Source organism: Coenobita brevimanus, chromosome 15 (assembly GCF_032717465.1).
Source record: "Coenobita brevimanus isolate Jiangsu-jjx chromosome 15, ASM3271746v2, whole genome shotgun sequence".
In the NCBI taxonomy this organism is placed as follows: domain Eukaryota; kingdom Metazoa; phylum Arthropoda; class Malacostraca; order Decapoda; family Coenobitidae; genus Coenobita; species Coenobita brevimanus.
In genome coordinates this window covers 1,238,539-1,263,538 of record NC_136968.1, presented here as the reverse complement: position 1 = coordinate 1,263,538, position 25,000 = coordinate 1,238,539, and the positions used below count along the sequence as shown (strand labels likewise).

General features: G+C 40.7%; 1 protein-coding gene across 1 annotated transcript in view; it reads left to right on the top strand.

Annotated features, from left to right (window-relative positions):
• The window catches only part of Klp31E (kinesin-like protein 31E), a 154,546-nt gene that overhangs the window by 114,536 nt on the left and 15,010 nt on the right, over window positions 1-25,000 (top strand). The window contains exons 21-29 of the mRNA XM_080265388.1: window positions 346-500; window positions 8,569-8,755; window positions 10,504-10,745; window positions 17,968-18,123; window positions 19,885-20,038; window positions 21,149-21,254; window positions 21,908-22,044; window positions 23,402-23,613; window positions 24,000-24,120. Of these exons, the coding sequence (XP_080121514.1) occupies window positions 346-500; window positions 8,569-8,755; window positions 10,504-10,745; window positions 17,968-18,123; window positions 19,885-20,038; window positions 21,149-21,254; window positions 21,908-22,044; window positions 23,402-23,613; window positions 24,000-24,120 (1,470 nt within the window). The remainder of the gene's footprint in view (window positions 1-345; window positions 501-8,568; window positions 8,756-10,503; window positions 10,746-17,967; window positions 18,124-19,884; window positions 20,039-21,148; window positions 21,255-21,907; window positions 22,045-23,401; window positions 23,614-23,999; window positions 24,121-25,000) is intronic.

The window sequence follows — 25,000 nt, the reverse complement described above, 5'->3', positions numbered from 1 at the left end:
CTTTTTTCTCTCCTTCCTACCATCCTTCCATTCTTCTGTTCTTCTGTCCTCCCTTTCCTATTTTTCTTTTCTTCCTTGCTTCCTCCCTTTTTTCTCTCCTTCCCTCCTTCCTTTCTTCCCCCCTTTTTTCTCTCCTTCCTTCCTCCCTTCCTTCTCTATACTTTTTCATTCCTTCCTTCCTTCCATCCCTCTCTACACCTTTCGTTCATTCCTTCTTTCTCTGCACTTTTCGTCCTATCTGTTCCTTCTTTTGCACTTTCACTCCTCCCATCTTCCCATCCCTCCTTTCCTGACCCTCATACGCACCCCATAACCCACTCTTCTCTGTTTTATTTCGTGGCACAGATGGAACAAACAACCAGTGTACAGGAACAGCTTCTGGCGCACGTCCTGGGTGACAAAGACATGGAGGTTTACAGTCTAATGAGCTCGTTAGTGGCAGCCGAGGACAACACACCCGCGTCCACAGAATCGTCTCGCTCCAACTCACCGACAGATGGGTAAGTCACCACCGCCATGGTGGGTAAAGCAGGGAGAGAGAGAATGAGTGTGGCAGAGAGAGAGTGAGTGAGTGTGAGTGGATCCATTTTACTTGTGAGGTGGAACTTGTGACAGAGAGAGAGAGAGAGAGAGAGAGAGAGAGAGAGAGTGTGGGTGTGGGTGGATGGTTTTTGCTTGTGAGGTGGGGCGTGTGGCAGAGAGAGAGAGAATGATCATGGGTGAATGGTTTTTGCTTGCGAGGTGCAGCTTGTGGCAGAGAGAGAGAGTGTGGGTGGATTTGCCTGTGAGCTGGAGTTTGTGGGAGAGAGTGTGGGGTGGATGGTTTTTGCTTGTGAGGTGGGGCTTGTGGCAGAGAGAGAGGGAGAGTGAGTGTGGGTGGATGGATTTTATTGTGAGGTGGAGCATGTGGGTGGATGGTTTTGGCTTGTGAGGTGGGGCTTGTGGCAGAGAGAGATTGTGGGTGTTGATTTTTGCTTTTGTGGGTGGGTGGTTTTCGATTGTGAGGTGGAGCAGAATTCAAAATAATAAATAGTTGTTAGTGTGGCCCCAACCTCATGTGGACTTAAACCCAGTGGACGGCAGGCTGAAGTTGCCCATATCATGTAATCCATGGTGGATAGGAGTGGAGCTGAGGGATATTCTTATAACCATCACAGTTGCCCAGCTAAATCAGTGCCACCACATAAAGGATGGTTAAATCAGTACCACCACATGAAGGGGTCCCTCTCTAGGCCTTTGGTTCCTTCTTTCTTGCATAAAAAAAATAAACATGATTTGCAATTTGCACTGTTTGATGGCTCCCTTGAATTACCTCATCTTTCCATACAAGTGGGCTGACGAATTTGTTGAAACTGGTACTGCAATTCAGCTTTGTGTGGAATTGGCTAGTTTTTGTAATTTCCTGTATGCCTAATGTAAATATGAATGTAAAAAAAGGTTACATAATGAGGACCTACTGAAATTTACAGTTATGTATTTTTTATTTTTATTTATTTATTTTTTTTTTTTGAGAGGGGAGGGGAATATCATGATCATACTGTTTTTTTTTTTTTTTTTTTTTTTTTTTTTTATATGATAGAACTGGACCACTTGCACTACTTGAACACTAAATTTTCTTTGGCTAGTATACACTGAGATCTATTTATAACGTAGTGATGAGTCTCCTTGGTTACTTATCTCAGTCATCAACTGGGCTGGAAGGGTTAGGGATATATGTCAGATAATAAGTGCTGTATGGGTTAATTATTTTGCTCTATATTGCAGCATTTCATCATTTTGGCTCCTACAGTCACGGCGCATGCTTCTGAGGTTGCCATTATCGTACCCTGGCATCCTAATTGTCAACAGTGTGTCTTGCAAGAGGGGAACAAGTCAAGAGTGAGAGCAGTGGAAATGAGTTACTTGAGAGGAGCATGTGGAGTGACGTGGAGGAACAGGTTGACGAATGAAGAAGTGAAGGAACGTTGTGGGGTGGATGTGGATGTGGTTGAAAAGATTAGGAGAAATACACTGAGGTGGTTTGGACATGTGGAGAGAATGGAGAATGAAAGACTGACTAAGAGGGTGTATGTAGGTGAGGTGGAGGGAGGGAGAGGGAGGGGTAGACCGAGGATGAGGTGGAGGGATGGAGTTGAGAGGTATATGAGGGAGGGGGGGATGAGTTGGGGGGAAGGTAGTCAATTGGTGGGTGACAGAGTGACTTGGAGGCGTTTTGTCTGCGGCCACCCTTTGCGGGATTAGGGCGTCGGGCTATAGATAGATAGTGTCTGATTTCTGATCATGTTATACATAAATCATATTATTATACACGACCATACACACGAATCACACAAGTATCATATTATACATAAAATCGGAAGCACAGTTAACTGGTAGGTTGCCAGGGTACGATAATGACAACCTCTGAGTCATGCGCCGCAACTATGATATTCCAGCGTTGCAGTATTCTGGCTTACCAATGTTCTTGTGTTCTTTTATCATATCATTCTGGCTTCTTGTACAGTATTGCAGTTTGCCAGAATTCATGCCTCCTGGAAATCTGGAAAAAGTTGCTGGAAGAATGTAAAAATACTGGAATATGTGGCTCACAGGGGGAGTACTAACCAAAGGAAATGGATTGTCAAAGTTATATTTGGGTTGAACATGGAAAGTAAAAAAAAGGAAAATTGGCTTCATTCTAGTGAGCTAATTCTCATATACTATTCCACTAATTTAGTCTGGTCCTAGCTCTAGAATAGGCCGTGTCTACAATTACATAAAATTGGCTTGTGGCAGCTGGAATGAAGTTTAAAATATAATAGTACTGAAAGGGTTAAAATATACTGTATGTTGTTTGGAAAAGAGGTCTGGATGATGATGATGATGGTGACAATGATGATGATTGATGACGACGATGATGGTGATGATGATGATGATGATGATGGGTCTGCCATAGTTTTTATTATTGGTTTAAAATACATACTGTTGGGAAAAGAGGTCTGGATAATGATGATGACGGTGATGACGATAATGATGATGATGTTGATGGTGACGATTATGATGGTGATGATAATGATGACGATGGGTCTATTTTTATTTATTTATTTATTTATTTTTTACTAATTAAAGGACCAGTCAGCCTGTTCTCTTACCAGCATCTCCGAGTGTGACACTGTCCTTCCCTCCCTCCTCTCCTCCTCCACCACCTCCTCCGTCTCTTCCTCTCTCTCCATCTCCCCCACACCCCACTGTCTCTCATGCCATCCCAACCTCTTTATTTATTTTTTTTAACCATTAATTATTTTCGTAATGCTGTGTACTGCATATTTTTTCTTTATTTTATTATTATGTTATTTTTTCACCCATAATTGCTTGATATTTTATTTATTATTATTATTTTTTACTCATTATTTCCCTGGTTATTTGTGATTCATATTTGATTTGAATTTTCCTGCCTTTCTCTGGTATTTATTTTTGTGCTTGGCTTTTACACATACGGTATTACTACTGCGGTATGCGTTTTTCCTTCCTTCCTATTGTATGTGTGTGTGTGTGTGTGTGTGTAAATTATGGCTTGGATTTATTGTGCGTTGATGCTTTTGGTAATTTTGATACCCTCCATTTCAACAACTAACATTTTTCAAATCTCTCCATAATTATGTCGTTTTGCATATCGTTTTGCTTATTTAATGCAATTCAAACCTCCATGTTATTGTATTTTAATTTGCATACCTATTTTTGCCATATATTTTCCATCTATACTCTTCATATCTATCATTTACTGTTCCTTTTTTACTTTTTCATACTTGATAAATTTCACACTATTTTAACTTCTGTCGTCACTTTTGAATGTTTACTTTTGAATTTTTTTTATGCATTTTGTCGTGAATGTAACTTCCTGCTTTGCCCTTGTATTTATTTGTCAATACCTAATGCATAATGACAATTATTTGAATTCTTCTGGCATTTACCCCATTTTTAAAATTTGATGGTTATGTTGTCACTCCTTTCTCTTGCTTTTTGACATTTATTTTGAATTCTGTTTCTGCTTTTGACAATTTATCTTTGAATACTTGCTGCATTTTGATGATCGTTTGAATTCTTTGGGCTTCTGTCTCATCAAATACTTGATGGTTATTCTGCCATTGTCTCTCTGCTGTCACTGGTTACTGACACACACACACACACACACACACACACACACACACACCTTATCCGCTATGTAGAGTCCTGCACGGCTCCCCCCGCCCCTTAGAGGACTCTGCCTGCCTGCTGCTTTTGTGTCTGGTGCTGCTGCATGTGGTTGACCGGCTGGCACAGCAGCTACTGGCACTCATAGCCTCCATACTGTCGTGACGTCTGTAGCATCCCAGCTTGGCGGTCCTTCCTGTTTCAAATATTCCATCCTGCCACCACTGACTGAGCATGTATGAAGCGTGTGATTGATACTGTACTGGTTGGTGTGGGCTTATGAGGCTCCCAAAACCCTTTCCCTTACCAGTTATAGTCAGCGTATAGCCTGTTAATATTCTCTGTTGTGTTGTTTATGCAATTTATTGCCGTATTATAGATATTGGTAACCTACAAGAGAATATTGAGATGTTATATGTGAAGTAAGTTTTGGAAAGAGGTGCCTTAGGAGCCTTCCAAGCTGACAAGAATATGGTCCCAGTTTATGTGATTTACCTTGCTGTGGGGGAGCAGATTGTTACTGAGCTGACAGATGCTTGGATTTTTTTGTGGACATCACCCCTCACATGATGCAGCATGAGGCAACAGATAAAAAGACTAGTAAACCTGAATCACATCAAAATGTTGGGTGATTGTAGATCAGCTAAAGTTATGTGTGTAATAGTTCTTGGTGTTCCCGTGTATTCCCTGCATGATGTGAGTGAGTGTATGGAGTGGGAGTAGGGGGCTGGACCTCCACTTTTTTTTTTTTTTTTTTTTTTTGAGTATGGATGTGGCAGCTTCACCACCCAGCACCTGTGTTGCCTGCAGTCTTGTGCTTCCCACACCAGAGGAGGGGGGGATTGTACGTGGGACTTCCTCTGCTGTTCACACAGCTGAGTTTTTGTGAGAATTAAAGACAAGATTACTTGACATTGTGGAAAATTCATCATGATTTTTGTTCCTAAAACCTGGGGGATGCAGGAAATTAATATGAAGTCAGGTTAAAGTTCAGTAATCATCAGCAGAGTCAAGATAGATGTAGATGTGTCCTGATCTCCACGTACTGGTAACCTTCACTTGACATCGCACCTTGGAGAGAATGTATGAAGTTGTTGCCATTGTTGTTTTGGCCCCAGGCTCGTCGGGACATGAACCTGGTGGATTGCAGGTGGACGTTGCCCATCTCCTGCAGTCCACCATCCTCTTAATGGGGAATAGGAAGGGAGTTGATGAACATTTTTACAACAGCTGCCTGGTTCATTGCTGTGTGAAAGTTTCCGTCTCTAGCGCTATGTGTAACAGTAACTGGGTGAAACATGTACAGTACAAAGACCTCAGGGTTATGGCAGTTGACCAGGATGCTGCTGGAGACCGCATGGTGGAGACAGATGCCGTCAAGTGAAGAATAAAAAAATATAGAAGGCTGACCCATGCAGGCATAGAACATGGTTTTACTATTTGTATTTATGCTTGTGTGTGTGTGTGTGTGTGTGTGTGTGTGTGTGTGTGTGTGTGTGTGTGTGTGTGTGTGTGTGTGCTTGCATGTGTACATGTTTCAGTTTTGCATAATTGTAAAGCCATCTTATCATGGGCCTAATTATTATTATTATTATTATTATTTATTTATTTTTTTTAACATTTAGTAACAAAGCAGTACACACTTAGTTCACCATTTTAGCAAGACTTCCCGATTTTCAAAGGGAAGTTAAGTGACCATCAACACAGATATGACCTAAATTCTGTCTGAAATAGAGTAGTGTTTGAATGACTATAGGCAATGGAAACTTGGTGTATAGTTGTGATGATGATGATGATGATGATGGTGGTGTTTATGATGGTGGTGATGATGATGATGATAGTGATGTTGATGATGATGATGATGATGAAGTTTCCTACACCAGCTGGGCTACTTTTAAATCTTGAAGAATGCTTGGGCTGAGATAGGTGTAGTTTGGCTATGTTATGCCCCCACAGGCTATGTTTCCCTGCTCCTGGGCTATGAAGTGTGTCACCTGGGCTAGCTCTGGTCTGTGCACGCTAGATTTTTGCTAGATTTAGTTACTATCAGCCCTCTTTAGAAGTCATGGTCGTGTTGCAAAGTATTACAACTTTTTAAGGTAGTGTAGCAAAATATCACAGCTTTTTAAGGTACTGTTGCAAAATATTACAACTTTTTAAAAGTACTGTTGCAAAATTTTACAACTTTTTAAGGTAGTACTGCAAATTATCACAACTTTTCAAGGTACTTTTGCAAATATTGCAACTTTTAAAAATAGTGTTGCAAAAATCATAACTTTTTAAGATAGTGTTGCAAAATATCGCCTTTTTTTTTTTTTTTTTTTTTTTACAATTGGTGCTGTAAATTGGGGGGGGGGGATAGGAAATCAGACTTACAGTCACTCGTGGAACTGCAGTTGTTTTTTTTTTTTTTTCTAATTTAAAATGAAACGAAATGAATGTACACTCAAACCTCAATTTAAGGGACTAAATGGGAAATCAATTTGTCCCTTACTTGAAAATGTCCATTGTTTTACCACATATAAAGACAGTCTTATTATGAAATGCAATGATTGTTTCACTTTTCTAACTTATTTATGTGATTATGAATATTCTTTTACAGGTACTGTATAAAGAAACATATTAATGTGTATAACCTAGACATTACGTATAATTTTTGAATGGTCTTGTCCGTTTGTCAGGTAGAATATGGAGTCCCTTAAATCCGAAATCCCTTAAATGGAGGTCTCTTAAATCGAGGTGTGAGTGTTCTATAGATTTGATGCCAAAAATGTGTCAAAAAAAGGTGACTTCTAAAGAGGACTTAGTATAGCTGGGGTAATGTTAAAGTTTGGCCATTTTTTAGTTATCATACAAGGCTCCCTAACATCTGTTCCTAACCAGTTTATTTCCACCTACAATAGAGATATTCTCATTTGTTATTTTTGACATTTGGATGATAGTATTTTCAAATTATTATTATTGTGACCTGTAGATGAATTTATATAGCTTAGGAGAGAGATTTAGAACTGGGGGAGTTAGTTATAGTCTTTATTAATCCCTTCACCATGAGCCTTGACTGAGATCATTACTTTGTCTGTTAATAGCACAGAATATATTAAAATATACAGCATTCTACTGAAATGGCTAATATTCCCTTGTATGTTACTTTGGTATAAAAATAAAATACCAGTAATAATAATAATGATAATAATAATAATCAATCTATCTATTGCCAGGCACCTTAATCCCGCAAGGGGTGGCCACAAATAAATTGCCTCCATGTCTCCCTGTCCCCTGCCATTTCAGTGCCCTCCCCCCAGCTCACCCCCCCCCCCTCTCTCATATACCTCTCCACTCCATCCCTCCACCTCATCCTCCAGTTAAGAATATCAGTTGTATGAAAAAAAAATGTACAATTTTGAAGTGCATTTTTGACTTTTACCGAGGATTTTCTGTATGCGAAATAAACCACTAAGGAATAGGTGTTAGGGAGCCTCCTTTAAGCCTACAAGAATACTGCCCTGTAGAAGCATGTTGAGTTATTATATATTGTTTTTTCTCTCCCTTCCCTCCCTCCCTCCCTCCCTCCATCCCTCTCTCCGTCCCTCAATTATTTGTTCTCTCTCTCTCTCTCTCTCTCTCTCTCTCTCTCTCTCTCTCTCTCCCTCTTATCTTAATATCTGTTTTCTCCATTCCCTCTCTTTTATCTTTCCCTCCATTTCTCTTCTTTCTTTGTCTTCTCTCTCTCTCCGTTTCTCTTCTCGCTGTATCTCCTTCTCTCTCTCTCTCTCTCTCTCTCTCTCTCTCTCTCTCTCTCTCATGCATGTACACGTATGATTGTATGTCTTTTAAACCCTGCATGTCACTGTAATCACCCTTAATGCATTTACACATAATTCTTCTGTTTGTAAATATTTATGTATGTGATGTTAAAACGTATGTCTGTGTTTTTTTTATGTTTTATCCCCATGTTTTATTGTGTTTTTACATTGTTTGGTCTCCCAATTAATTTGCTTCCACTCCTATGGCCTTCGTAATATGTCTGTTTCTTTGTCTTTTTGTCTGGTAACTCTCGTGTTTTGTTTTCTTGCTCATTAACCCCGTAACTCTGTGTTGTGTTGTGTTTCTTGCCCTCTCTCTCTCTCTCTCTCTCTCTCCTTCCTGTACTGTACATCCTTCTTTCTCTCTTCCTCCTTCCCTTCATTATTCCTTCTCTTCATCTCTGCATTCTTCCTATACATCCTCCCTTCTCTCTCCCTCTTTCCTTCCCTTTCTTCCTCCTTTTCTCTCTCTTTACTTTCTTCCTGTACATCCTCCCTTCTCTCCCTCTTTCTGCTTTCTTCCTTTGCATCCTTCCTTCTCTCTCGCTCTTTCCTTCCCTTCGTCCCTCGGTCCCTCTCTCCCTTCGCCACCCAGCCTGCCTGACTCCACTGCCACAAGCGTCATCTATTCCTCCGACTCGCTCCAAAGGCGTGACAAGGCGCGGCGCAAGGCAGCCACCACACAGGATATGTTGTTTACCTCCGTCACCACCGAGCGCAACGGCAACGGCAGCAGCGGCACAGACACGGGGGTGGCCGCGGATCGACTCTCTGCTGGCTCGGTTAAAGTCCAACAGGATAGAGTCGGCGGGGAACATACAGGTAGCATCCTATACCCCGTTTACTTTAACTTGGCCTAAAACTACCATTTATAATTACATGTACTCAGCTGTAACAAAGGATTTACTCAGGAATATAATACTTGTCACAAAATAATATAGAAGGGATGTAGGGCTGAAAAATTTGTCTCATTGTAGTACTGAGGTGTGTGAAATATGCTTTTAAGAACAGAAACAACCACTAAATTAAAAGTAATGAACCATGCTTATGTTAGTTAAACATGCCAAAATAGCATAATATATATTTATTTAATATAAAATGGAACAAAATCTTTAAAAATTGATGCTTCTTCAGTGACTGGATCATGAAACTGGCCATCTGTTATCTTGTTTTTGTTTTTTCTTGGAGGAAACATTTTTGTGGGCTCCTGGCCTTAGGTTCCTTCTTTCTTGCATTAAAAAAAAAAAAAATCCACCTAGCCATATATGCTTATACCAGGAAATACTAATAAACAGTTCTGGTTAAAGTTTAGACCAGCACAAGAGAAAAGGCTTGAGGAATATAAATATTTTTGTGTGTAATAGACACACATCTCAGTGTCTTACTTAAGAGTGCCCTCAGCTGGTCCTCTCATGTTAGATCACTTGCTAAAACCACCTCAGAGAAACTTGGATTATTGTACAGAGTCCGTAACTTCTTCACTGACGAGCAGTTAGCTATAATTTATAAGTCATGTGCGCTCTCAGCTTGAATACTGCTCACCCTTGTGGAATGAATATGGAGAGGTTGCATTAAGACAACTAGACAAAATTCAGAACAAAGCTGTTAGAATTATTAACAACCCTGCCATTACAAATAAACTACCTCCCCTGCAAGTAAGAAGGAATGTTGCCTCCCTTGCATTATTTTACAGATATTTTTTTGGCAAATGCTCAGATGAAGTTGCATCCATGGTGCCACCTCTCCATTCCTTCCCTCATGCTACACAGGCATCTGATAGCGCTCATGACTGGAATGTCACTGAGCCGTATTGCAGCACTTCTGCCTATCAGAATTCTTTCATTCCCTGAACTGCATCTCTTTGGAACTCGCTTCCCCAGAGTTGTTTCCCTCCAAACTTCAACCCACAGCTGTTCAAGTCTAACTGTTACAGATATTTTATGAACAGAGGACACCAGTAATCTGGTGTATGGATTAGTTTTTTATTCATTTGTTTTTCCTTCCTCTTTTCTGTTATTTAAAAAAAAAAAATGTAAATTTGAGTGTCTGTAAAAGGATATCTGTTTAACATCTTGAATCTGATGGTGTATTCTATTGTTTTTATTTTCTTTGGAGAAATTTTCTAGTGAAGGTGTCAGTGAACTCCCTATCTAACCCTCTAGTTTTTAAAATTTTTCCCTGAGTTGAATGAAAAATAAAAAAAATAATAAAAACTATTAAAAACTAAAAAGGATGTCACCTGGATTCAAGAGGGTAAGAAGGCTGATATACGCCTTTCACTTCAACCTGGCCTAAAATTGCTGCTTCTCTCTCTTATACATTGAGGTATAACACTAGAATAACACTAGAATGAGGTGCTAGTCACAAAGAAGAGGTATGGGAAGGATGTAGAGCCATAGCATTATTATTTTATTCATTCATTCATTCATCATCCAATCCTACATTGCCCCATGAGAAGCGTTGTATTTGTTATTATTATTTTTGTTTTACTATTGAGCTGCAAAAGGACGAAAATCTGGACCAAGTAAAGGTAAAAGAACTGTTACCTGTACTAGCAGGGTTGGACCGCAGTGCCAGTCAGGGTATGATGGAGCGAGTGGACCGGATGGGGCTGATGGACCGGTCGCTGGAACGAGGGGGGGACCGCATGGAACGGTCAACGGATCGGATGGCCACCAGTCTGGAGGGTACGCTGAGTGACGATGGACAGCTGATGCCGCCACCATCATCCCGGGCATTCCCACGGGTCACATCAGCACCTAACGCCCTCAAGTGAGTCAACAGTTTTTTTCACATTTTTTATTATTATTATTATTTATTTATTTTTGCCCAGCTCTTGAAACTTAGGTATGCCATGGTAAAACAAGGTCTCTATTTATTTATTTTTTTATTTTTCTGAATCTGCGTGTTGATGAGGCTAGAACTGATAGGCAAAATTTAAGTTAACTTCTTTTTCTCAGGGTATATACTAAGTTTGTTGCATGTTTTTCTGTGTTTTACTTTTCACTTTGTTTTTCTCTGCAGGATATTGAAGCAGAATTTTTAGTGTTTTGTGAAGGCTGAGTTTTGCCAATTATGTCAAAGCAGTTCAGGTGTCTGGTTAGGTTTGATTAGGTGAGGGTTGGTTAGGTTAAGTTACATTAGGTTTAGTTTGGTGTGGTTCACTGTGGGTAGGCATGATTAAGTTCAGTTTGGTTGGTCTGATATAGGAAGGGTGGGTTGAAATTTGGTTTGATTTGGTTGGAATAGAAGAAGGGTTGATTGAATTTGGTTTGATTCAGTTGTGTTAGGGAAAATATTTGGTTGGAATAGAAGGAGAGTTGATTAAATTTGGTTTGGTTTAGGTTTGTTAGGTAAAATATTTAGGTTAGGTTTTGCAAATCTGGACTTCAGTGGTTTAGACTAGGCAGCATCCAGTTCATTCCAGCTGGCCAAGGTTGAATGACATCACCTCCACCACCGCCATATCATTGTAAGTATGTTTACATTTGGACTGCTGCAGCAGATATAGGTGGGTATTATTTATTCATGGTAGTCTTTATTAGTTTATTTCTTTACAGTCAGTATTCAATGTCTGTCCAGGATGAGGTTATTTTACAGTAAGTATGAGTTACTGTGATGCCCGGTGGTGTAGTGAGGTAAGGCACTCCAACTGGATGTGGCCCATGAGAGTTTACATGTAATGGATGGTGGGGGTCATTCCTCACGTAATGCCACTCAAGGACAGGTGTCTGGTCATGCACCGTAAATATCAGGTCTAGTCAGCCCAGCCCCAGACCTCCACACTGGGGATAATGAAGGCTTGGATGATGGATTAGTAGAATGTTACACTGATCATTTAGGTATAATCAAAAGCAGTATTCAGTCACCCCTTAGTAGTCAAAGTCGGGTCCAGTGAACAACAAAATGAATGCAAAAAAGGGATGAGTGTGAGAGTGATTTTACAGTGAAATGAGGAAGACAGTGAAGGGGACATGAATAGCCTATGACTTTATTTTATATATTTATTTATTTATTTATTTTTTTTTTCTGATGAGGCTATAGAACATTGCTATCATTTGCACAGAGTGTAGAGAATTGTTTTGAAATTTTTTGAAACTGTGATGAGAGCTTTCTTCTAAGGTGACTGAAGTCCTTGGATGACCACCATAATTACAGGTAAATGACAGACACACATTTATATTGAGGGATTTAATCTCTTGACCTGTAAGGATCTTGTAAGCTGAATAAACATGCCCAGCGGTACCCAAATAAAGGTATTCTCAGACTGACGGAGATCCACTTGAAACCTTTATGGCCTTCCCTCCCTCCCTCCCCTGCTTCTCCCGCTACTGTAGTTTATCCACTGAGTTTCATACTTGGCTTTCATTCCCCAGACCCCAGTGGCTTGTTTATGTAGTGTGATTTTCCATAATTCTCAGCTAACACTAGTTGTTTGTGGAGGAGAGTACCGTGTTATGTGCTTTTTACTTGGTTACTCCATGCTGAAAGGTTTGTTTTATAGTGATATGCTTCTGTTTTGATTATGCGTTTGTGAAGTACCTGTGCATTTGAAGAGATTTACAATTTGAAAAAGAGAAAATTTGTAATACATAAATAACTTGGAATAATCTGTCTCAGTAATATTGGTACAAATTTCACTCCACATTTCAACATTTGCTTCATTAGAATTCATTCAATCCTGTCACCACAAGAGATATCCGCAAAGATGAGAAACAGCTGAATGAATTTGTCTTGTGTTACACTAAATAAATTCTGAAGTGCATCCTGACCAGCAAATGGATTGGTTGATTGAAGGACATCTCCCAGCTAAGGAAAATTATGTGGTGTTAGTCTGGATAAAGTCACCAAAGGTACCCACTAGCAAGGGTTAATTGATTGATGTATTTATTTACTTTATGTTGCCCTAAAATTACTGTACCATCACTCCATCTTGAAGCCGAGTTATGGCAATAGATTAACACAAGAATGCCGGTCATGAAGAAGTGCTCTGCAATGGAAGTAAGGCCATAGCATAGTCTTTTTCAGCCAATGAGCTGCGTGAAATGAGCTGAAAAAGAGAAACTCTGGGCCAAGTTGAGGTGAAAGAACTATACGACTGTTTTAATGAAAACTAAAATTTTTGGTGTTAGCCTGACTTTGAATCTATCTAACACTAATTTTGGATCTGTGGTGAGTCTTGCATTTTGAATTTGAGTAGCATTTTTTTACTAATTGATTTATATATATGGTAATTGGGCTTTGGATGAATAATTTATACATGGGTAACATTAACTAATTGGTTTTTATATAATTGGGTTTTTGGATTAATAAATTAATACATGGGTTTGGTATTGCTTTTGATGTTTGGTTTATATTTTACATGTCTTACTAATGGATATGTTGGTTTGCTAATAGGTTTAAATTGGCATAGTTGTTAAGTTAGAGAAATGATAGACATTAGCAAGGGATTTAGTTCCTTTGCTTATTAATGGACAGTACGAACCCTTCATTTTGTCCTGTAAGCAAAGAAACCATTTACAACGCTGGGTGGTAACCGTATAACCAAACCATACGTGCTCCCTACGTGTCAGCAAGTGGGTTGGTGAAGGGTTAGTGCCCCTCCCCGTAAACAAATAACTCAAAGTCAAATGGCCACCCCTTACGGGATTATGGCGTCTGGCAGTAGATAGATAGTAATATTTTGGGCATTTCATAATTTGTCCTAGCTTTATCATGGTTCCAAAAGTCTAGCCTCTCCATAATTTTGTCCTATTGTATATCATCATTGCAATATTCTGGCTAATGTTTTCCTTCTTAGGATTATGGACATTATTAAGTTCCACATATTGCCTCACGTATAGCAAGGCAGGGTGATATACAGTAGTTTGTGTGTGTGTGTGTGTGTGTGTGTGTGTGTGTGTGTGTGTTTCTGGTGATGAGAGTTCTGCCTCCGAATGCTTTTATTTCATTATTCCTGTTCTGTTACTGTACTTGGTTTGGGTAATACAGCTAGTGCGTTATTTTTGTCCAGTTGTATTAAATTATTTCAGTATACCAGTCATTATACAGTACTATTATTTATTGTTATAGTCTTCTGGCTATTTCATTATTTTTCTCTTATCCTGTAACATGCTTGAGAGAGAGGAAGAGAGAGAGAGAGAGAATATTGGCCATTTCATTATTTTTCTCCTGTCCTATAGCATGCTTGAAAGAGAGAGAGAGAGAGAGAGAGAGAGAGTATTGGCCATTCTTTTATTTTGTCCTGTCTAAAATCATAATTTGCAAAGATCTGGCCATAATATTGAATTGTCCTAAAATATATCTATCCATTATTCTAGCCATTTCATTTCTGTATTATTATTGGACGTTTATGTGAAGCTACAGTACGTGGTGAATGTTTTTGGCATATCCGATAGAGCCAGGATTCCGGGGGCTTGAACGATGAGTGAATGGAAGCTTGGAACATTGGATTGGGCAAATTTGGGCTGTCTGGACATTGCTACTCCTCACCCTGCCCTAGGGTGGGAAGGGACGTCCTGATGATGATGATGATGATGATGATGATTATTATTATTCTGTATCAAAGTAATAATTTTCTGGCGGGTGTTTAATTTTGCCAGATCGTTAACCTCAATTATGAACAAAATGAAGGGTCATTACTGTATGGACATTGTGCTAATTATTGACATTTTGATGCTAATAGAACCCTGTAGGATTGATTTTGAGCTGGGTTTAATTTTACTTGTAGATTTAAGTTTTCCCCTACACACATAAGTTTGAATACTAATGATTTTTACTACTAGACTATTGGCTGTGGTATACTCCTTAAACACACACACACACACACACAGTTCCGTTGTTTCTTGTGGTACATTTTGCTGCTTTATTTTTGGTTTTGTGATGTGACAGCCATGTTTTTTCCCCTCTCATAAGTCATGCGTTTCCAGCAGTGATCATTTTCGGTGCATTTGGTGTGCATGTGAAGGTGTCAGAGTGGTGTGGGTGAGGTAGTGGTGTGTGGTACTAGCCTATATTTTGAACTTAAATATGTCATGTTGTTTTTGTTCTTGTGGCCCCAGGTTCATCTGAAATGTGAACCCAGTGAACTGCAGGCTGAAGTTGCCCTCTTTCAGGCTACCATCCTCCTTTTGGGGGATAGGGTGGGAGCTGAGGGACATTTGTACAACCAGGCAGTGGATATCAATGTGGCCATGTTAATATTCTTTTACATGTTAGGAAAGGTTGACGAAATCTGCGTGAATTTGCCATGTGGTGGCGAGAGGAAGTATTAAGTACAGGTATATTTAACCCACAATAGTACAAACGATCTGTCTGGGGCTAGTACTTTTTTCGGTTCAGGAAGCTCCCTAACGCCTCTTCCTTACCGATATATTTCTGGACACAGCAAGGTAAAACTGTTTTGTACGTTATTGATGTAGAGTATGGTGATATTAGAACAAACGGCAGAAGAAGACAGCAAGGTGTAGTAAGCAGAATAATTCACATAAGAAAAAGTGTTAGGGAGCTTCTTGAACTGATGACAATATAGGCTTGGGTGTCTGTTTGTCGCCACACACCTGTTCCCGGAGCTCAGTCAAGATGGCCGCAGCTGAATCCCCTTGAATCTCTTTGTTAGTTTGAATCCACTCCCCTCTGCCACTCCAATCCTCCTCCCTCATGTAGACAAGGACAGATCTCTCTCTCTCTCTCTCTCTCTCTCTCTCTCTCATCGTGTTTTCATTCTCTTTATTTTTCCTCCACTTCAAGCTCCTCTTCCACTTTTCTCTACCTCCTCCACCCACAACCACCAGGAATAACGCAAGCCATATATGATTGACATCCCCGAAAAAAATGTTTTAAGAAAAAATATATAATTGGCTGTACGATTCACCAAAACCAAAAATAAAGCAAAAATAAAAGAAATTTGTAGAAAATGGGTAAAAAAATTGATGTGATTTATATAGCATTGCATTTCAGGTGCTTCCATAATATAGCAGTTATGTTTTAGCGTTAGTTTAAATCTTCTTCATCAAGCACCATCATTATCATCATTATTGGTGGTGTTATCATTGTCACTGTCATCATCGTTGTTGGTTGTGTCATCATTGCTACCATTATCATTGTCACCATCATCACCGTCATCATCATCATCATCATGATCATCATCATCACTGTCACTATCATCATCATTGTTGGTGTTGTCATTGTTGCTACCATCATCATCATCATCATCATCATCATTAGTGGTGAGGTAAGATCCCAAAGTAGGAACAGTAGAGCACAGAAGCAGGAGAGCTTCCAACAAATTTCCCAGCGAAACTGTGCCATGCTGTATGTCTGTTGTCTCTATTTCAGTCATCAGAGTTCTTGGGTGGATTAAACTAACATTTTTTTTTTCTCCAGAAACTTGAGCCTATGGTAGTGTAGCAGTTAGAACATCCTAATACAGGTGGTGGCCCTGCTGTGTGCATGGGTTAGGTCCACATGAAGAAACTTTCTCAGTCATGTTGAACCACCAGGGGGAGTAGGATGATCATCTACATGTCGTGTTTTCAGTGTAGTAATGTCTTAATACAGTATGTATGTGTCATCTCCAGACAGTTATATTCAGTGTAGGCAAGACTTCTTGTATTTGCAGGGATTGCTGAAAGCTGTGTCAAATCCCTGTAGTTGGAAAATAATATCCTAAACTGAACAAATTCATTTGGAGGGGGAAAGAATAAACTTGAAATGATGTACTTGTGGTAGTAATAGTAGCATAACCCTAGGTTGTAGGTTGTCTGGCTGAGCAGACCCATCAACTGCAGGCAAGCAGTTGCCCCTATGGGACCATCCTGTGTAGTGAACTGATGTTCCCTTGCAGTGGACAGCACCTTGCCACATCAAGGCACAGGGAACAGTGTGGAGGTTTTGTTCCTGGCTGTATGCCACATTTCCATCTCCACTTAGTTAGCAGAGGCACCATAGTAGGTTCCACATCACCCGTTGTACCTGTAAGGAATGGGTTATATGTACTGGACTGTGACAGGCAAGCCTCAGACCCCTACACCTCAGTGGGAAAATATAGGTATAAGTTTTGCTGTTGATGTCTTTACTGGGACAAGGTAGTGTGTGCTGACCTCAGATGTACAGGTACCACTAGACAGCCAGCACAGAACAGAGCAAGGTTGAGGAATGCTCTCAGGTGAGCCCGTCTGACTCACACTACACGGAAAACAGATGTGAAATTGAAAATGATGATGATGCTGTATTGTGGAAGCACCTGGTTATATAGTTAAGTAGTTATGGTAGATAACATAGCACAACATAATTATTTTATCACACTCGTTACCCTGTACTAATCCATCCCATGCCAACCTCCACACATGCCACTCCAATGCCAGCCATCAACCCTAACATGGCACACTAACAAGACAGTGGCAGACATTCCTCACTGAAAGTTGACCATGTGTACCAGCAGGGTTTGTGAAAGGGAAACAGTTTGTAATGATGCACTTACTTTTGGCCCAGTCTTCAAGTTACAAATGAATGCAGAACTGTTGTATTAATTTTGAAGAACTGGAAATGAAAATAATATAATTCACCAGTAATTTAAGTGGAAATTTATGTTTAGTTATATGTTAGCCATTTTTTAAGGCTTGCAGCTTTTGTTCTTGTTTTTGCCAAGAAACACTGGGCATATGAAAGCAGTGCATTGCTACTTTTTTGTTGTTGTTGTATCAGTGAAAGAACAAAGAAATTAGTAATTTATCAGTAACTTCACTCTCATCTTAAAGGTCAGGATTAACTTGCCTAGCCCTGGGTTCCTACACTCCTCATGGGGCAACATAGGATTGGATGATGGATGGATGGATCAGTAACTTACCACTGAATTAAGTATAGATCCAGTGGCTTTGAGTAAGGAATGTCTGATTTTTCCACACCCGAGTGCCCCCACATCCCCTGTCATGCCGCCAAACCCCTAACCCTTAACCCCGAACCCCCCGTTTGTGTTGGCGTGGCGGGTGTGCAGAACCCTGATGAGTGCCCGAGCTGACAACAACCGGTGCTCCCCCGTGCCGGTCAGGAAGGTGTATGAGCGGCAGGAGTCCACCTCACCCAGGATGGCCAGGCGGTCTAACACGACTCTGAGTGCATCAAACCTTAACTATATGCGCCAGTATTCATCGTGAGTAGAGAGAGAGAGAGGGAAAGAAAGGGAATATATAAGTGTGTGTGTGTGTGTGTGTGAGAGTGAACAAGCATGTAAGACAATAGCAGAGAGAGAGAAGGGAATACTGTATATAAGTGTGTGTGTGTGTGTGTGTGTGTGTGTGTGTGTGTGTGTGTTGATATGAGTAATCAAGCATGTATGATAAAGGACCCTCTGTGTTGTGAATGTATGTATGTATTTATGAATTATGGTGCATGTTTATTTGTGTGTGTATACAGTATATGTGTGAGTGTGAGTGTATGTGTGTGTGCATGTTTATTTATAAGTGTACTGTATGTATATAAATGGTATGTATAGGTATAAGTGTGTGTATGCATGTCAGTCAGTCAGTTCCCATTCACCTGCACCCCTGCATGTTAAGTTACGCTAATTTTAAGTTTACACTCACAAACCTCATTCACTCCACAACCAAGCCATCTATTACAGGGTTGCCCAGTGCTGCATCCTGTGAGGGGTGGCTTCAACAAAAGGGTATTCATGGTTTCTAGTTGGCATTTGAACTGTTGATGGGAAAAACAGATTAATTGTAACCATAATTTACAGTTGCATGCTGGTTGTGCTTCCCTCTTTTCAAATTAACACTTGTACTGTAGGTTATATATGATTAAAATTTTTGAATCCACCTAGTGTTCTTTTTAGTTTGTTTATGTTGTTACCAGATGACTTTATTCAGATTAAGAAATGATGGTGGTGATGATGATTATGATGATGATGATTAAGAAAGATCTCTCATAGTGAAGGGGTATATTAAGGCTATATCTATATCCCCCCCCCCCCAGAAAAAGAACATCAAAATGGGTGACATATTGAGAACATCCTATAATCTTAATTTTGGGGGGTTGATCATACTGTACATTGATGCCTGTGAGAAATGTTTATAGAAATGACGTCAGTATTTTCACGTGCATCTTAGATTATTTATATATATATCCCATGCACCCATTGAAGAAAACACACTTCTTTACACGTTATACTTGGTGTATTTTATTTTTATCACCACATAAGGACATTTCTTGTCCTATGTTTGTGGCTTATTTTTCTTGCCATGCTTAATTATTTACATCTGTGACCCACCCATTCCTAGCTACAAATTCTTGCATTTCGTACCATCCATAATTATTTACAACTCAACCCACCCATTCCTAGCTACAGCCACAAACACTTATTCCTCACATTTGGTGTATATTGGAGTCTAGATGTCAAACAGGTGCTTCTTTAATGTGTATGATGAGTGCCGGAACAACACTACCTGTAAGTAAATCCAGTGTAAGTTCTGTACGTGCATCTGACTGATCACTGAGGGATTGTAAGCATGAAGGACACGTGTTTCTTTCGTCATCACAACGTCGTAGTAAATCATGACCAAGTATAAGTGAATATTGCTATTAGCCTGAACAAAATACCTATAGTTAGCCTGTTTTTATCTGAGGAAACTTGACCTCTCTCGCTGCTTGAATGCTAAGTTGTGGAGACATAAAATTTGGTGAGTCGTAACTATGACAGTATTGAATCTCCTTGGTTGCGAGTTAGATTTATTCTCGAGTTTGACTACACTTGATGTACCAGTCTGATCACATTTGGCCATCACGTACTGGAATTGAAAATGAGTTATGGTCTGCCAGATGAAAACAGACTGACTATAGATTACATCCATATCACGACAAGGGTTAATTATGTTTGTGGTGTTAGTGTTGATGGCAGCGTTCACCCTGACAGAGACAACCCCGACTGCACACCGCCCACGTCACCAACCACGTACCGGCGGTCAGCGTCGCGAGATGAAAACGTGTTCAGTCGTCTGACGTCAGCGACAGGATCAACACGCGACACCAGACCTCACACCGGCATTATCACGCCACACGCCCCTAGGGTAGGTGTGAAGAGAAAGAGACTTTTGGTAAGTGAAAAGATGACATAGTAGTAGAAGTCATACTAGTACAGCATTAGTAGTACAGTAGTAGTAGTAGTAGTAGAAGTAGTTCCAATCGCAGGCTCATATGAATGTGAATTGGGTTGACTGCAGGATGAAGCCCCTACAGTCCACTATCCTCCTGTCAGGGGATAGGGAAATATATTGAAGGATGTTTGTGTAACCAAGCATTTGATCCAGCCAGATATATTGGTGCTGCCACATGGATTAGCAGTGTGTGACAGAGTGAGAGCTGTAATGTAAGTTGATGTGTGGCGAAGCGAGGTATGGAAATTAGGGAAGCATACATTGAGTGACAAGCCAAATGGTTTCCTGTAAGCCAAGAAACCATTTACAACGCTGGGTGGTAACCACATAACCAAACCATATGTGCTCCCTACGTGTCAAGTGGGTTGGTGGAGGGTTAGTGCCCCTCCCTGTAAAACAAGTAACTCAGAGTCAAATGGCCACCCCGTACGGGATTATGGCGTCTGGCAATAGATAGATAGCTAGAAAAAAAGTGATTCAGTATAAAACTTGTTGGGTGAAGTATGGAGTTGCACATAACAAGCCTTGTACCCATTTTTAATCTTGCAGAAGTTTAGGGTTTATTGCTCCTTATAGATGTTGCAAGCGTGGCCTATTACATTGATGGATATTAGTGTAGTGGATTTCATGTATGGGGAAGAGCCAGGATTTTTAAGTGCTTTAATAATGAGTGAATGGATATATTGTTCATTTCACTGGCTACCCTGATGATTGTTTTATATTACTTTGTCTTTGTTGTTTTGCAGTCTGCCCAATTCATCAGCAATACTTATAGTGGGATGTACAGTTATGGTGATGGTCATGATAATAGTGTTGATAGTAAAGATGTCAGTGATAGTGACAGCAGTGGGGTATTGATAATATTGATAGTGGCTTGGTGAGATGTAGTGTTATGGTGATGGTAATGATAATAATGTTGATGATAAAAATGTCAGAGATAACAGTTGATATTATGACAGTATTGGTATTAATATTGATGATAATTAACTGAGTGGCCATACTGTTTCCTCCCACCTTCTGCAGTCAAGCCAGCGGTCAGTGTTGGCGTGTACCCATGTTGCTCAGGGTCACTCTAAAGCTGTGCTCTCCGTGTACGCCACTGATGATCTCCTCTTCTCAGCATCCAAAGGTCAGTACCATCGCTGATTATAGTTAGGGTGCTGTGTAGTAGGTGGTTAGCTATTATCAACCCAGGGAGGTACCACAGTGATAGTGAAATGTGGCTACAAGCTTGGTAACTATCCACACAACCATCAGTCTTAGGCAGGAAACTCAACCATAAGTAGAGGCAGAGTCCAAGGTAAGATTTCACATTGGTACTGATCATACCATGTATCTTAGATCCCCTTTTTCCCAACAGCTTCCAGTATGAAGTGATTAGTGTGTTTTTCCACTTTGTGCAGCTTTCAGTCCATGGGAAACATCAGCTGCACCATGACCAACCTCACTATGGGGATTCATTAAGAGGAGACTTGGTATCATTTGATTTTATTTGATTTCATATGGTATTGAGGGCTTATGAATCTCTGTAGCATATATTCCTTATCAGTCAATGTCTGTACATAGCATATTAACCCTTTCAGAGTTGTGATTGTTTTATATTTGAAATCACTAACAGTTTTTGCCATTTTTAAGGGAGACTTATTTTAGTGAAGGGGATATTGGTGTTGTTGCTGTGCCTCACCCTGCCCTAGGGTGGGAAAGGAGGTCCGGATGATGATGGTGATGATGATGATGATGATGATTATTGTCATTATTATTGTTTTATTTTTTCTCTCATAGATCGTACAGTGAAGGTGTGGGACCTGGTGAGGGGTCAGGAGATACAGTCCCTGGGAGGCCATCCGAACAACGTGAACTGTGTACGCTACTTCGAGGCACAGCGCACGTGTTTCTCTGTGTCATCAGCTTTTATTAAGGTGAGAGAGAGAGAGAGAATAACAAAGAGAATCAGAGTTGAGAGAGAGAGATAATAACTAAGGTAATCAAAGAGAGAGAGAGAGAGAGAGAGATAATAACTAAGATAATCAGAGCTGAGGGAGAAAGAGAGATAATAACTGAGGTATGAGGGAGAGAGAGAGAGAGAGAGAGGGGTGGGGGGTTGATGGGGGTACTGTAATAATGATAAGTAGGTAGAGTTGATGGGTTAAGGTATTGCTTTATGAAGAGGATAATTTTGAAGTACAGTATGTAGCTCTTTGCGATCAGATAACCCCTGTGACATAACAAGTGGCCCTCAGGTGGGATTGAATGCATGGCCTTTCAGTTAACAGTATGTACTCTAACTCAGTACACCTCGCCAACTACAGTAAAAGTCCTGTAATCCGATTCGCAGGGGACTGAGGGTCTTTTGGACTATTGTTTTTTTCGGACTATTGTGAGGGCCCTTTGAAAACATTAGAAATATGTACATGATCATTAAACACTTAAAATGATATGGGTTATTGTTTTACCCACCGGAAATGCATAGAAGTGGAGATGAATAGTTGCTGGCAGGTACACCCAAGGCCAAGGGCAAGTCCAAGCCAGATAAATCCATTGATGAAGCCAAGAAAATTTCAAAACAAGCCCAAAAAAATTAGAAAACTTCTCCTTGACAAATTCGAAGTATTGGGATATTCAGATTACCGGTGGTCCGATTGGAGGACTTGTACTGTACATATAGAAGTTCGTATATCATTTAGGTGGATAGATAGGTAACGTAGATGAGTTGGTGGGTGTATTTCGTCAGTCACTGGATGGCCACTGAAGCATCGCCAACTTAATTCAGTCATTTGAAGTTCAGTGCATGTGTTCTTCAGTCGTATGCCTTTCTTAATCCTACAGCCATGGGACGCTTAAAACTGAGTGAATTTCTGTAAGACTACCCAGAATCTAATAAAAAATGACATAATTGTATTGGAGAAGTTGGTGGTAGGTGAGTTAGTTTACCATCCACACTCATTTTAGTGTTGGTTTAAGGTGACTGTGCACTGAGTCACAAGCCAGAGAGTTTATGTAACCCAAGAAATTATTTGCTACTTTGGGTATTGGCTGTGTGATCAGCAGCTGAATGCCCTGTGGTCTTTTGGTTAAGGTACTCCAAGTGGATGTAGTTCATGTGAGTTTAAGTCCATGTAGTGGTTTCGTTTTTTTGCACCCATAATGCCACTCAGGGAAGAGTAACTGATCAGCCTCACATAATATATCTGGACTGAGTATTCCGGCCCAGCTTTGATGCTGTGATGGGGCAGTGAAGGGTTAGGTGATGGATGGTTAATAACTTCATTTGTCCAGGTGTGGGACATCCGAGAAAACCCCGCCAAGTGCACGAAAACCCTATCGTCTGCGGGCATGACCACACCCGGGTCAGCACTGGCCAACACACACAGCCGCACACTACAGATGCCGCCGGGGGAGACGCTCATCACGGACGTGGCCATCTCACCGGCAACCAATATACTCTACTCCGCTGCCGGCAATATTGTTAGGATATGGGATCTGCGCAAGTGAGTACATCGCTGTTGTTGTTTATGGTTACCCTGTGTTGTGGTGCGGGAGAGGACTGCCTTCATACACTGGTACCGTTGGAACCAACTAGCTCTACTGCTTGGCTATACAAACTCCTTAACTTCACCCCTTCCCCTCCTTGAGAGAGAGATGGTGGAGAGCTGAAAAGGTTAACTTTAACCTCCAACCTATTGAATTCACAGCTGCTTGAGCCAGGGGCCATGAGAACAATATGATCATGTTAAAAAACCATCATTATGCTGACCATTTATTCCTTTGTAAAGATGGAATGAGGTATTATTTAATTTTTATTATTACGGCATTACATTTTATTATTATTATCGTCATTTCCCCACCTCTTTTCAATTTCCCGCTCCCCCATCAGACACTGTGCGGTGGGTAAGCTCAGCGGCGGACACCAGGCGGCGGTGATGTGTCTAGCGGTTGATTCCACAAGTCCTGGGATGGATGTCGTCGCCACCGGATCAAAGGACCACTACATTAAGGTATGTACTTCACCCATGTTGGTACGTACTTCACCCGTGTTGGTACGTACTTCACCCATGTTGGTACGTACTTCACCCGTGTTGGTATGTACTTCACCTGTGTTGGTATGTACTTCACCCGTGTTGGTACGTATTTCACCCGTGTTGGTACGTACTTCACCCGTATTGGTACGTACTTCACCCGTGTTGGTACGTATTTCACCCATGTTGGTATGTACTTCACCCGTGTTGGTACATGCTTCATCCGTGTAGGTACGTACTTCACTCGTGTTGGTACGTACTTCACCCGTGTTGGTACGTTCACCCGTGTTGGTACATACTTCACCTGTGTTGGTACATACTTCACCTGTGTTGGTATGTACTTCACCCATGTTGGTACGTACTTCACCCATGTTGGTACGTACTTCACCCATGTTGGTACGTACGTCACCCGTGTTGGTACGTACTTCACCCATGTTGGTACGTACTTCACCCATGTTGGTATGTACTTCACCTGTGTTGGTACGTACTTCACCCATGTTGGTACGTACTTCACCCGTGTTGGTATGTACTTCACCTGTGTTGGTATGTACTTCACCCATGTTGGTACGTACTTCACCCGTGTTGGTACGTATTTCACCCGTGTTGGTACGTACTTCACCCGTATTGGTACGTACTTCACCCATGTTGGTACATATTTCACCCATGTTGGTATGTACTTCACCCGTGTTGGTACATGCTTCATCCGTGTAGGTACGTACTTCACTCGTGTTGGTACGTACTTCACCCGTGTTGGTACGTTCACCCGTGTTGGTACATACTTCACCTGTGTTGGTACATGCTTCACCTGTGTTGGTACATACTTCACCTGTGTTGGTATGTACTTCACCTGTGTTGGTAC